Source organism: Hemitrygon akajei, chromosome 5 (genome assembly GCF_048418815.1).
Source record: "Hemitrygon akajei chromosome 5, sHemAka1.3, whole genome shotgun sequence".
NCBI lineage: Eukaryota > Metazoa > Chordata > Chondrichthyes > Myliobatiformes > Dasyatidae > Hemitrygon > Hemitrygon akajei.
The window spans coordinates 185,731,814-185,746,799 of record NC_133128.1 but is presented as its reverse complement, the minus strand read 5'-3'; the positions used below and the strand labels follow the sequence as shown (position 1 = coordinate 185,746,799).

At 40.6% G+C, this 14,986-nt stretch overlaps 1 protein-coding gene across 5 annotated transcripts in view; it reads right to left on the bottom strand.

Moving 5' to 3' along the window:
* Window positions 1-14,986, bottom strand: part of scn1laa (sodium channel, voltage-gated, type I-like, alpha) — a 222,323-nt gene that overhangs the window by 76,343 nt on the left and 130,994 nt on the right. For all 5 annotated transcript variants that reach the window (XM_073047435.1, XM_073047434.1, XM_073047436.1 and 2 more), the window contains exon 18: window positions 7,884-8,004. In XM_073047435.1, coding sequence (XP_072903536.1) covers window positions 7,884-8,004 — 121 coding nt within the window. The remainder of the gene's footprint in view (window positions 1-7,883; window positions 8,005-14,986) is intronic.

Genomic DNA, 14,986 nt, shown 5'->3' with positions numbered 1-14,986 from the left:
ATCTATCTTTGTATTATCTGTAAACTTGGACACAAAGCCACCAGTTCCTTTATCCAAATCACTCACATATAAGATGAAAAGAAGCAGTCCCAACATCAACCCCATTAGTCACCGGCAGCCAACCAGTAAAGGCCTCCTTTATTTCCACTCTTTGACGCCTGCCAGTCAGCCAATCTTCTATTCATGCTAACATCTTTCCTTTAATACCACAGGCTCTTATCTTGCTAGGCAACCTCATGTGTGGCACCTTGTCAAAGGCCTTCTGAAAATCCAAATAAACAATACCCATGGGCTCCATTTTGTCTATCCTGCCTGTTATTTGCCAAAGAATTCCAACAGAAACCAAGTTGACTTTGGTCTATTTTATCATGTACATTCAAGTACCGTGAAACCTCATCCTTAATAATAAACATGTTTCCAACCACTAAAACATGGTCTATAATGGCCTATAATTTCATTTCTCTGCCCCCCTCCCTTCTTGAAAAGTGGAGTGAAATTTGCAATTTTCCAGTCCTCTGGAATCATTCCGGAATCTAGTGATTCTTGAAAGATCATCATGATGCCTCTACTATCTCTTCAGCCACCTCTTTCAGAACCCCGGGGTGTAGTCCGTCTGGCTCCGGTGACTTAACTACCTTCCGACCTTTCAGTTTTCTAAGCACCTTCTCCTTAGTGATAGCAACTTCACACACTTCTGCCCCCTGACACTCTCACATTTCCGGCATGCTGCTAGTGTCTTCCACAGTGACTAGAAAATCTTATATCATCCCACTAATTTTTGCTGTATTATATGTTCTTTCTTTTGCTCTTATGTTGTCTTTGACTTCCCATGTCAGCCACAGTTGCCACATCCTCCCATATGGAGGGCTGTGGTCCAGGTACAGGTTGATGGGACTAGGCTGAGCAAGGGTTCGGCCTGTTTCTGTGCTGTAGTAGTCTATGACTCTGGTAATGATGATAATGGCTGAGTATAGGTTTCAGAGTAAGCAGCCATTTTACAAAATATAGTGCAGCGGAATGTTGAAACTGGAAGTGAGAAGTTACACAGTCAGGCAGCACTGTCAAAACCTGGCTGGTTGGTGAGGTGTTAACTCCAGACCTCTCAGAGGGAGAGATCATTAAATTTCAGCCAGAAATACTGAAAAAATGCAATGTCACACTGAATGATGACACAAGAGATTCTGCAGATGCCAGAAATCTTAAGCAACACACACAAAATGCTGGAGAAATTCAACAGGTTAAGCAGCATCAATGGAAGGGAACAGTTGATTCTTCAGGCCCGAGACCCTTCATCAATTTGTGAGGTGTTCGATTAGTGTGACTAATAACTGCCATCACTTTTGTACATGCGGTCACTATTCAAGGTGACGAAAGAGATGCTAAGGGAACTGAAAAGTGCATCAATAAGCATTCTCACTTCCAACTTATGATGGAAGGAAAGTCACTGATGAAGGAAATTTACTGATGGAGTAGATGAGGATGCCTCTGAAATTGCCTGATGCACTCCTGCCAAAATGATCTGATATTAGGCTGCTTAATCTCCAACAACTACAACCCTCTCCTTGTGTGTTGAGATATCAAACCAACCACTGATGTGTTTTCACTTTGCTTCCCGCTGACTTCAATTTTACCAAGTTTCTTTGTACCATTCTCAGCTGAACTCCGCCTGGAAACCAAGGGCAGTTGTTCTCACCTCACAAAATCCTTATATATTCCACTATCTTATTCACGCAGAGATCCGCAAGCACTAGACCAGGGGTTCCCAACTTTTTATTATGCCAAGGACCCCTACCATTAACAGAGGGGTCCATAGATACCAGATTGGGAATGCTTGCTTGAGAGTAAGATCACAAAAATCTGAATGATGTAATTTTGATTTGATATTTGATAATTCAATTTTTGTTCCATTTCAACTGCCATCAGAGGCACTATTACACTTTAAATACCCATTAGAATCAGAATCAGAATTAGGTTTAATATCAACAGCATATATTGTGAAAGTTTTTGTTTTGTGGCATCACCACACTGCAATACAATAATAAATATGTTTTTAAAAGTTAAATACGTAGTATAGAAGTGAGCAAAGAAAAAAATGAGGCAGTGTGCCTCATTGTTTGATGGCAGAAGGGAAGAAGCTGTTCCTAAAACATTGAGTATTTGTCTTCAAGCTCCGTTATCTCCACCCTGATGGTAGCAATGAGAACAAGGCATGTCCTGGGTAATGGAGTCCTTATTGATGGATGCTGCCTTTTTGAGGCATTGCCCTTTGAAAATGGGCTGGATGCTGAGTTCAGTTCAGTTCAGTTCAGTTTCAGTTATTGTCATTTATACCAACAGAATTTATACCAACATGGATTTATACCAACACCAACAAGATGGTGGCGCGACGCAGCTTGCAGTGGCCACTCCGGAGCTGATTATCTGTTATTTGTGAAGTGGGGTGCCGTGTGCAATCATAATCAATTGAAAACGGATGTGGGAGCACGGAGGAACATCGGGAAATCTCCAGGAAGACCTTCTTCGTTGCTGCTGCTGCTGTGAGGTCCGGGACTCTGCTGGGAAGAACAGGCCCCCAGTCCTCGGGGTCGCGTTGCCAATGGCCATTGGCGGGGCCATCTTAATACGCTTGGCAGAGGATGGTGCTCGGAGAAGCTGTGCCGGAGGGGATGGTCGTCAGCTCGGAGGTTCGATGGACTCGGAGTCTGCTGCGGTCAGGTCGCTTTCGGTGTGTGCTGCGTCTGCGAGGCTGGTTATGACGGAGCATTCATTGTGTGCTGTGTCTGCGAGGCTGAGTCAGGCGGCGCCGTGGAAGTCCATAGCGGGGGTATTCCCTTCTGTCGCCGGCGTGGGATGGCGAGTCTGTCGGGACCCTGGGGACTTGTGGAAACTGTGTGGTGATTTCTTTTGGACTTATAGTCCTTTAACATCTTTGGAGTATTTTTACTGTGCCGATGGTCTGTTTTTTATCAATTATGCTATTGTTTGCACTGTTGTAACTATGTGGTTTTGTGCAGGTCTTGTAGCTTTAGTTTTTGGTCTTGTTTTGTCTGGTGGAATTGGAGCTCCTTTCCGGGGAACGCGCTAGACGGTAGCGCGATATCAATACGCAGCAGCCTCTCCGGACTCTGGATTGGGGATTGCCAAACGTTATGTGGATTTTCTGGTGTAGTCTGTTTTGTCATATGCTTTTGTGATATCATTCTGGAGGAACGTTGTCTCATTTTTTAACTGCATTGCATTTGTGGTTTCTAAATGACAATAAACTGAATCTGAATCTTTATTTAGAAACCACAAATGCAATGCAGTTAAAAAATGAGACAATGTTCTCCAGAATGATATCACAAAAGCACACGACAAAACAGACTACACCAGAAAATTCACATAACGTTTGGTCACCCCCAAATCCAGAGTACAGAGAGGCTGCTGCGTATTGATATCGCACTACCGTCTTAGCGCGTTCCCTGGAAAGGAGCTCCAAACCCACCAGACAAAACAAGACTACCCAGACACACCAAGTCAGGAGACCAACTCTACCACCCAACAAACCAAAAACTAATGCTACAAGACCTGCACAAAACCATATAGTTATAGTTAACATATAGTTACAACAGTGCAGACAATACCATAATTGATAAAAAACAGACCATGGGCACAGTAAAAATAGTCCAAAGATGTTAAAAGACTATAAGTTCGAAAGAAACCACTGCACAGTTTCCACAAGTCCTCAAGGTCCCGATAGACTCGTCATCCCACACAGGCGGCAGAAGGGAATACCCCCGCTATGGACTTCCACAGCACAGGACTCAGCCTCGCAGACGCAGCACACGGTGAAAGCTCCGTCGGACCCAGCCTCACAGACGCAGCATGCAGTGAAAGCGCCCCGACCGCAGCGGACTCCAAGTCCGTCGAACCTCCAAGCCTCCGACCATCCCCCCTGGCACAGCCTCTCTGAGCATCATCCTCTGCCAAGCGCACTACAGTGCCCCCACCAATGACCACCGGCAACGTGACCCTGAGGACTGGGGATCTGTTCTTCCCAGCAGAGACCCGGACCTCACAACAGCAGCAGCAACGAAGAAGGCCTTCCCAGAGATTTACAGATGTTCCTCCGTGCTCCCATGTCTTTTTTCCATCGGATTAGGATTGTGCACGGCACCCCACTTACAAATAACAGATATCAACTCCGGAGTGACCGCTGCAAACTGTGTCGCACCGCCGTCTTGGGGAGACTAATGCTCAAGATGGAGCTAACTGAATTTTACTTTCTGCTGCTTTTTCCAATCTTGTGCAGTGGCCCCTCCATATCAGTAGGTGATGCAACCAGTTAGAATGCTTTCCACAGTACATCTATAAAAATCTATGAGTCTTTCGTGTCATACCAAGTTTCCTCAAACTCCTTATGAAATATAGACATTGTTGTGTCTTCTTTGTAATTGCATCAATATGTTGGGCTCAAAGTAGATCTTCCAAGGTGTTGACACCCAGAAACCTGAAACTGCTCACCCTTCCCTTTGCTGATTCCTTGATAAAGACTGGTGTGTGTTCCCTTCACTTCCCTTTCCTGGAATCCACAATCAGTACCTTGGGCTTACTGATAGTGACTGCAAGGTTGTTATTGACAACCCATTAGTGTCCACTACATTCTCTAAGTATTACTTAGCTTTTACTGGTCAGATTTTTTTTTTCAGTCTGAACAAAATCTACACATATGACCATTCTATACAATCAGGAAAGCTCACCAACACCTCTATTTTCTGGGGAGGCTGAAGAGAGCTGGCCTATGCACATCATTACTTCTGTCATTCTACAGATGTGCAGTAGAGAACGTCCTAACAAGCTGCATCACTGCACAAGAACATAAGAAATAGGAGCACAAGTAGGCTTCTGGACTCATCTCCACCTTCCTGCCTTTTTCCCATAACACTTAATTCCCCTACTATGCAAAAATCTATCCAACCTTGTCGTAAATATATCTACCAAAGTAACCTCCACTGCTTCATTGGGCAGAGAATTCCACAAATTCACCACTCTTTGGGAAAAGCAGTTCCTCCTCATCTCCGTCTTAAACCTTCTTGTGGATAGTGTAGAGGGCTATCAGAGGTTACAGTAGGACATCGATAGGATGCAGAACTGGGCTGGGAAGTGGCAGATGGACTTCAGCCCAGATAAGCGTGATATGGTTCATTTTGGTAAGTCAAATTTGAAGACAGAATATAATATTAATGGCAGTGTGGAGAATCTGAGAGATCTTGGGGTCCATGTCCATAGGACACACAAAGCTGCAAATTGACAGTGTTGTTAAGAAGGCAAATAGTGTGTTGGTATTCATCAACCGTGGGATCGAGTTCAAGAGCCGAAAGGTAATGTTACAGCTATATAAGACCTTGGTCAGACCCCACATGAAGTATTGTGTTCAGTTCTGGTCACCTAACTACAGGAAGGACATGGATACTATAGACAGATTGACGAGGATATTTACAAGGATGTTGCCTGGATTGGAGGGCGTAACTTAAGGGAATGGGTTGAATGAACTTGGCCTTTCTTCTTGGAGTGACAGAGGATGACCGGTGACCTGATAAAGGTTTATAAAATAATGAGGAGCATTGATCATGTGGATAGCCAGAGGCTTGTTCCCAGGGCTGAAATGGCTAACATGAGGGGACATAGCTTTAAGATGCTTGAAAATGGGTACTAAGGGGATGTCAGGGGTAAGTTTTTCAGACAGAGAGTGGGGGGTGCGTGGAATGCACTGCTGACCATGGTGTTGATGGAAGCAGATACAAAAGGGTCTTTTAAGAGCCTCTTAGATAGGTACATGGAGCTTGGAAAAATAGACGACTATGTGCTAGGGTAATTCAAGGCAGTTTCTAGAGTAGGTTACACGGTCAGCACAATATTATGGGCCAAAGGGCCGATAATGAGCTGTAGATATCTATGTTCCATGTACTCCCACAAATTTTGAAGCTATGTTCCCCTGGTCTCACCTACCAGAGGAAACAACTTCCCTGCCTCTATCTGATCTATCACTTTCATAATTCTGTATGTTTCTATAAGATCTCCTCTCATCCTTCTGAATTCCAGCGAGTACAGTCCCAGGCAACTCAATCTCTCCTCATAGTCTAACCCTTTCACCTCTGGAATCAACCTGGTGAACTTCCTCTGCACTATCTCCAAAGCCAGTATATCCTTCCTCAAGTCAGGAGACCAGAACTGCACGCAGTACTCCAGGAGCGGCCTCACCAGTACCATGTACAGTTCCAGCATAACCTCCTTCCTCATAAATTCAATCCCTCTAGCTAGAAGGCCAACATTCCATAGCCTGCTACACCTGCAAACCAATCTTTTGTAATTCATCCACAAGCACTCCAAGTCCCTCTGCACAGCAGCATGCTGCAACCTTTTACCAATTAAATAATAATCTGATATTCCATTTTTCCCTCCAAAGTGAATGACCTCGCATTTACCATCATTGTACTCCATCTGCCAGACCCTTGCCTACTCACTTAACCTATCTATATCTCTCTGCACTCTCTCCATTTCCTCTGCACAATTTGCTTTTCCACTCAATTTATTATCATCCGCAAACTTAGATTCACTACACTCGGTCCCCTCTTCCAGATCGTTAATGTACATCGTGAACAGGTGTGGACCCAGCACCGACCCCTGCGGCACACCGCTCACCACTGATTGCCAGAGAAATGCCCATGTATCCCAGCTCTCTGCTTTCTACCTGTTAGTAATATCTCTCATTGGCATGTTAGACGTGTCCTCCACTGTGAAAGCCAACACAAAATAGTCATTCATTGCATGGTACAGAAATGCACCGCGGAGACAAGAAGGCAGTAAAATATGCAGTTGAAACTGCTTGACACATTACCAGCACGAGCCTACCCGCCATCAAGGATATATATACAGAAAGGTGCCAGTAACATCTTGAAGGATTCCACCAACCTGCTTATGGACTGTTCGCCCCACTCCCATCAAGGAAGAGGCTACGTAGCATCCACCTTCGCCCACTGACCCAGCCCTCCGCACACCCCCAACCACCACTACTTTACCATTTCCTATCAGTTACCTTATGTACAGATACACCTGTGCCCAGCGTCACTTTATGAACAAACAATCAATCTACGTACTGTATGTAAGCTTCCTTAAGTAATTACATTTATCATTTTTTTGGAATATTCTTTATCTTATTTGGTTTTTTTTGTGCTGCATCAGATCTGGAGTTACAATTATTTTGTTCCCATTTGCATTTGTATACTGGAAATGACATGAAATAATCTTGAATCTTAAAAAGCAGAATAAATGTCTGGAGCATTGGGACAAATACACTTGATTATATTCTCAGCAGCAGAATAGCAAACAGTAGTCACATTTACATGAGGAACTGAACACACATCTATTTCTATGTTATCTTAAATATAAAGAATGTAAATATCCGCTTTATATATTTAGGCATTAAAACACCAACATCATTACATGCCATGTTGTATGATGTGGGTGAACATGGCTTCATGGTTATGATTGTCCTTGGCAAATTTTACCACAGAAGCGGTTTCCATTGCCTTCTTCTGGGCAGTGACTTTACAAGATGAGCTATCTCAGCCATGATCAATTCTCTTCAGAGATTGTCTGCCTGGCGTCAGTGGTCACATAACCAGGAGTCGTGATAGGCACCGGCTGCTCATAAAACCATCCACCACCTGCTTCCAAGGCTTCACGTGACCCTGGTTGAGGGACTAAGCAGGTACTACACCTTGCCCAATGTTGACCTGCAGGCCAGCAGAGACAAGGGGCACTGTACACCTCCTTTGATAGAGACGTAGCTCCACCCTATCACCCAGGCATTAAAATAGTCTTTGACATTATCAATATCATACCTTCAGTAAAGCATGCTTCAGGCTCCATGGATTCCTCTGGTGTTTCTTCTGGCTGTTCCCCCTGTCCAGGAGGACTGATGTCAACTGTGCTCCCTTCAGATGAGCTGCTTTCAGCCAATTTCTGTCAAGGAAACCCAAATTCATGTTACTTATTGTGATATGTCACAAGTATCCAGCTGCCAAACTGGTGATTGCCTCCATAGGTTGGAAGTTGCTGACTCTTTAATTATTATATTGCAATTAAGTTGAAATGACTTATATAAAAGCTTTTAACACAATGAAATTGCTTGTGGGAATATGCAGAATAGAAATTGATAGACATATCATAGTCATTAAATCCAAAAGAACATTTATAACAATTTTGAAGGCAGCATGAATTATTTATGAAAAATATGCATTTAATCTGACAATCCAGGTGTAATCTTCAGTGACATGAAAATACACTTTACCATTCAGTGTGTAAAGGACTCCAAGCTTCTGCATTTTCTGAGCACCAGGAAGGAAGATCAGTAGATTAGCTTTAGGATCATTGTGACACGGTTTTGCTTGCTACTAAGATGGATGAGCTAAGGCAGCAGTTTTCATGAATCAAAGTGGTACACACACCTGTTCGGCAATTTTACACAAAGTGCACTTATCTGTCAGGAGTCTCACATCTCCATGATATAGGAACCTTACTTCCATTTCAATTCTGTTTCAATTTATTTAATGACAAAACAAATGTCTGAACAAACCTGGGTACCACTCTGAAATATGAGAATTAGTAGCTGGCATTCCAGTTGTGTACTGTGGAATAAAAGATATTTTGCACACATTTATCTCTTACAGCATTCATGACTGCTCTGACAAACTGAACAAAAAAGATGATGTAAGCAGGCAAATACATGGAAGATTGCTACTTAATCATGTCAAATAAAATCTATGTTTCCTCAAAAGTTTCAAAATGGGAGCCAGTACAACAAAAAATGTTCTGTAAAATTAAAGCTTAAAGGAAGGACAATGCTGCTATTTTGATCTCAAAATGGACATGGATACGGTTTTTTACAACTTTGCTCTAGAAATTTTAAGTCCCTCCAAATAAGCCAGATAAGACAAATTTGATCCATGTGCAGATTTCACCCTCCATTTCCATCCAGCAGGAATTTCCAATTTGCAACAAGTAATTTTGATTATCACTGCAACTTTTTCGACTAAGCTATCAACACTTGTCATCTGTAATAATGATGTCCTCTTATTTTTTTCATTTACCACCATTATTATGCCAAATTGCATCTGAGCTTCAAAACCAACATGAGAGGACATCTTGAGGATGTCGTGTTCCACAGTACTATGGCAGAAAGCAATCTGAATGTGTTTAAGTAAGTGAACCCTGCTGAAATAGGGTGTTTTAATTTGAACAAAATAGAAAAAAAATATAAAACTTCATTCACTTAACTTGCAAATCATTGGAGTACATGAGGCTGTCAGTGAGATTTGAGCGCTAAGTACTGGGAATTAAGTGCTTGTGAATTACAGCCGTACTCTCCCGGACAGCACCTCTTCCAAGAGGACCACAACCTTGTCATGGTTCGGAGGCTTGCGTGTCTCAGTTACCCAGACAGTAATGTTGACTGGAGCCAGGGCTTTGTGCTTTGGCTCTTGGTAGGGTCACCCTTGCCAAACAGGTCAAAGGGTAGAGGCCAAACTCAGGGTGGTCCACAGGTCCTCCAGGTTCAGGGGTTCAGCTCAGGGTGAACACCCCTGGGTGGTAAAACAAAACTGTAACAGAAACAGCAATGAAGAATCCTTCTAAATCTGTGTCTCTACCTGGGACTTGCATGACTAACAGTAAACCGAGAGGAAGCTACTGATACGATGAAGGAAGCCGTGACTGCTGCCAGAGATGGAGGACTTTCATTGCTGCCCTGAACGTCAATGTGTAATGGGCAAAAGAAGAAGGAATGACATTGGGATTTTTGAACTAGCCTATTTAAAATAATTTAGTGATTTTTTTTACATACCCCTGCACACTATGTTAAAATGTTGAACCCCTCAAATTTAGTCACTAAAGTATATTTTAACCTAAGGGTTATTTTCTATGTCAAAATTCTATTTGTATTTGCTGTGACATGTAAAACTGGCTGAACTTACAAATGAATTCAGGTTGTAACACTGAAACAGTGAGTTTCTGGACTCCCTCTTGCTGTGACAGGAACCACACCCTCTCTCCCTCATTGGAATCAGAGGGAGCCTGTGGCTTGTTGAACTGCTGGGATGCACCGTGGTCTTTGATGGACTTTAGATCATGGTTTCTTTGGCGGTTTTGCTATTCCTTGCATAATGGGTGGTGGTGGTGGTGGGGGGGGGGGGGGGTGTGCTGATGCCTTTTGCATCAGGTGGTTGATGCTCATGCTACTGTTTGTACGTGGGAGGGAAGAGGGGGGCTTAAGGTTCTAACGTTTTCATTTCATTCATTCTGTCGGGTTTTTCTTCTATTTCGTGGATGTCTGTGAACAGTAGGAATTTCAGGCTGTATACTGTATATATTCTCTGATATTAAATGGAATCTTTGAATCAATGAAGATGATTTCTCAACTTTCAAAGAATGTTGTACAAGTAAATCCATTTGGCATTTTCTTTATATATATATATAAAGTGGTCCATGTGTATATGCTGATCTACTTAAAAACAAACAGCATACTGCAATCATTTTTACAATTTTCTGAAAATTTTGGATAATTCTCTTTGATTATAGCTGTAAACTCAACCATGCATTTTTGCTATAAGTTTGTCTTTAATCTTCATAAGAGGAATTGAAATTATATGATGTTCAAAATAAGCAGTTGTTCAGAAATGACTTGTAAAGTTGTTACTGACTCCTGCATAATAACTCAACTGAACCACTGCTTTAAATATACTTTCTTCTTTTGACTTAAGATGAGCACACGTTTTAACACGCGCACGTTGCTGCAAAAAACTCACGGAACCACAATGTCTTTAGATTACCAGCACCACATGCATCATTCCATCAGGTTCTACTGTATATGGGTAATCTGAAGCTCCATGTGCCAAAAACATTGCAGTTCTACTTTCTGTCCAAGATCAAATGTTTCTGATCTTTTTGTTGCCTGCATTTAAAGTGCAAAATATGCAGTTTAAGTTGGCACTAGCCAGATAGCATATGGGCATTCTGTTTCTTTCACTGTAATTTGATCTTCAGTTTTTGCAAAATTAACCAATTTACAAATCCTATGCCAGCTTTGTGGTAGATTTGGTTCAGCTGCCCATGTCTCAATGCTGAATGGCCATAATAGTAGGATTTCTTTCTGTGTAACTCAATTTTTGCAGAGATGTTTCATATAATATTATTTAGAATTTATTGATATATAGACTTTCTATATCATTGTACATAAATACAGGACACCAAATCTGTTACAAATCAGATCTGTTGCAAACTGCACACAGTGGGTGAGCTGAAACAACACTCACTGTTTGCAGAGTCAATTGAAAATGCCAAGAAGCTAATGCTGAACTTAAAGTCATCTGATGTCTAAAACGCAGGACCATCAGAAGGAAATAAAGATTAAAGTAAATCAAATGTTATTTAGTTAGATAACAAGAATTAATAACCTTTAGCAATGTTTTTTAAACTTTCATAGCAATGAGCAGCAATTATTTTTCAGGTACAACAAATTGGTCTTACAATTCTCTTCTTAATGAAAACAGGTCTGCTTCTGGAATAGAGCTGTAATAATAACCAAATAGATTAGGCTGGATAAGTGGCAGAGGGAAAGATACCTGTGCACTTTACAATAATCATTAATAAAGAAAATGATTAATATTAAGGCTGGAAAAGAAAATACAAAATGTATCTTTAAAGTTGCTACATTCTTAATATGCTTTCATTATAGCTCTCAGATTAAACCAGCAGACTTGAAGTCAACACAGATTTTAAGTCGCTTCAAATCTTGGATTTTACAACATATGACTCTACATTATTTAGCCAGCCAAGGAAAAGGAAAAAAATTACAAGTTTTCTTTCCTCATAAATTAGTATAATTGAAACAGAATTTTTAAAGATGATCTTCCACTAAAAGTTTAAAGGATTTATACATTGTACACTGCACATAGTATGTTGAACTACTTTGGTCGCAAAAGCACAAGATTTGTCTTATTTCTTTACACAGTTAAAATATTTCCGTTACTTCTAATTTCACATTTTGTTATCATAACTAAATTAATTAATTCAATTCAAGTTTAATTGTCATTTAACTATGAATACAGCCAAACAAGACAGCTTTATACAGTGTCAAGGTACAAAGGCATATTACCAACAACCACACACAAGATCACAGTTACATAATGAGAGTCACTCCCCCAACGACTCCGCAGCTTCACGCTCAGCTCTTGCACATATGAGTCAACAAACCCATATAAAATATCAGTAAAATACAGCAACATAGAATTTTCATGTATATAGTCATCTATTGGCTAATTTATACCCAATAACTTGTTATGCCACACCATGAATGAGCCAAACATTTTCCATCTTCTAACAAAGAGTGGAAACTTGTGTAATGTCTACACTGCTTTTACCCGATTTGTTTCTATTAGATAGTATGACTTCTGCTCTCAAGAATCACTTATACTACAATCTATTCTTGTTCAGTTTATGGCAAGTGAACGAACAAGGCAAGATGACAAGGCATAAAGAGCAGAATCATCTGAAGTACCAGAGACTCCTACTTTATCCCCCTGTGTATACTGTTAACATTAGCAAAGTTAAAATTAAATACTGCTATGTAATCACAACTTGCATTCCGTTCAATTTCAACTACATATAGTGCTTTTTTCTTCCACAAGGCTGCAGTATTCGTCAAAATCCATTCTAAAATATAAGCTGAGTATGCACTGCACAACTTAAAACTCAGTTAAAGAAATACGCACTTTCTTACTTTTTTTGACTGGTCTCAATAATCACATGAATCACATTGAATTCTGGATAGAATATTAAACAAAATCAATAAAGAAAAACATTCCACAAGAGTTACATCACATTAGACTGCATCTGATCACAAATTATTCAATAATCTATTCCGAAAAATTGCTTCATTCTTAAATAAAATGCTGCTACAATTCAGAAATGTCACACTTTGAGATTGTTGTGATTTCAGATATCTTCTGCCAATTTGATTTGGAAGAAGCCTTTTCAAAACTGATTTGCTGTGTCTGTTCTCATCAATTCATATTGTGTAAATTGCTGGGCTCTTTCTACGAAGTGTTTAATACTGGGCAGCTACTAATGTTGTTTCATTGATAATTTTTCAACTAACCATGTGTTTTTGGTTCACACATCTTCTGAATTGTGCTACATTATTTGAATGTGATTCCCTCCATGTTCCATTTATTTTGCAACTCTGTCCCTTCTCTGACTGCTGTAGCTCCAGTATTGCTTTCATTCTAATCCCTCCTCTTTGATTTTGTCAGGTTTTGATTCTATTGTGTCCATTTGTTCTGTTCTAACCATTCCTAGCCACAATCCTTTCTCACTATACCCTCAGTACATAGAAAATAAGCACGTGCAGGTAAAGCCACTGAACGGAAAAAGATTACAGCATCCAGAAATGACATAAATACTTTTGTATTAACTACAGTTTTTCTAATTTAGATTGTAGGACCAAGCAGGTACAATCCTGATGGAGGGTGGCAAACTTGAATCAGAATCAGGTTTAATATCACTGGCATATGCTCTGAAATGTGTTGTGCAGCAGCAGTACATTGCAATACATAATGAAAAGAAACACTAAATTATAGTAAGTGTATATGTATACATACTTAAATAAGTAGTGTAAATAAGAGAAAAAAAGTAGTGAGGTAGTGTTCATGGGTTCAATGTCCATTCAGAAAGCAGATGGCAGAGGGGAAGAAGCTGTTCCTTAATCGTCGAGAGTGTGCTTTCAGGCCCCTGAACCTCCTTCCTGATGATAGCAATGAGAAATGAAATGATAGAACTATTTCTGTTTCCCTTGCTACTGCCTGATCTGTCACGTATAGCCAGAACTTTTTTGGGGCACAGAAATATATTAGTAGCTCAAAAGTTATATTCTACAATGTAGTTCATGAATCAGATTCAATAATTTTGTGGGAGAACACAAAAGAAATAACTATGAAAACACTTCTGAAATAGTTATTTACTAACATCCATGAAGGTATGAATGGATACCACCATTATTTTGTTGTTGCTGCCTGGACAATTTCATGTTCAGCAATAAATCCTCTATTGGACTAGAAGTGTTGTATTTGAATGCACGCAGCTTAAGAAATAAAATGGACAATCTTGAAATTCAGCTACAGATCAGCGAGTATGACGTTGTGGCCATCTCTGAAACTTGGCTAAAGGATGGCTGTCATTGGGAGCTGAACGTCCAAGGATATACAGTGCATCAGAAAGACAGTTTATTAGACAGAGGAGGTGGTGTGGTCCTGTGTATAAGAAATAATATTAAATCATTAGAAAGGGATGACATAGCATTGGAAGGTGTAGAGTCTCTATGGATTGAGTTAAGAAATGACAAGGATAAAAGGACCCTATGGCAGTTGTATACTGGCCTCCAAACAGCAACCAGGATGGGGATTACAAATTACAGCAGGAGATAGAAAAGGCATGTCAGAAGGACAATATCATGATAATCGTTGGGGATTTTAACATAAAAGTGGATTGGGAAAACCAGACCAGTATTGGACCTCAAGAGAGAGAATTAGTAGAATATCTAAGGGATGGCTTTTCAGAACAGCTTGTTGTTGAGCCACAATCCAGCTGTGCTGGATTGGCTGATGTGCAATGATCCAGAGTTGATAAGAGAGCTTAAGGTTAAGGAACCCTTAGGGAACAGTGATCACAATATGATCGAGTTCACTTTGAAATTTGAGAAGGAGAAAATGCTTTCAGTGGAATAAAGGAAACTATAATGGCATGAGAGGGGCACTGGCCAAGTTTGATTGGAAAGAGACACTAGCAAAAAAGACAGCAGAGCAGAAATGTCTGGAGTTCCTGCGAAAAATGAAGGGAGTGCAAGACAGATATATTTCAAATAAGAATAAATTTTTGAATGGAGGAAGGATAC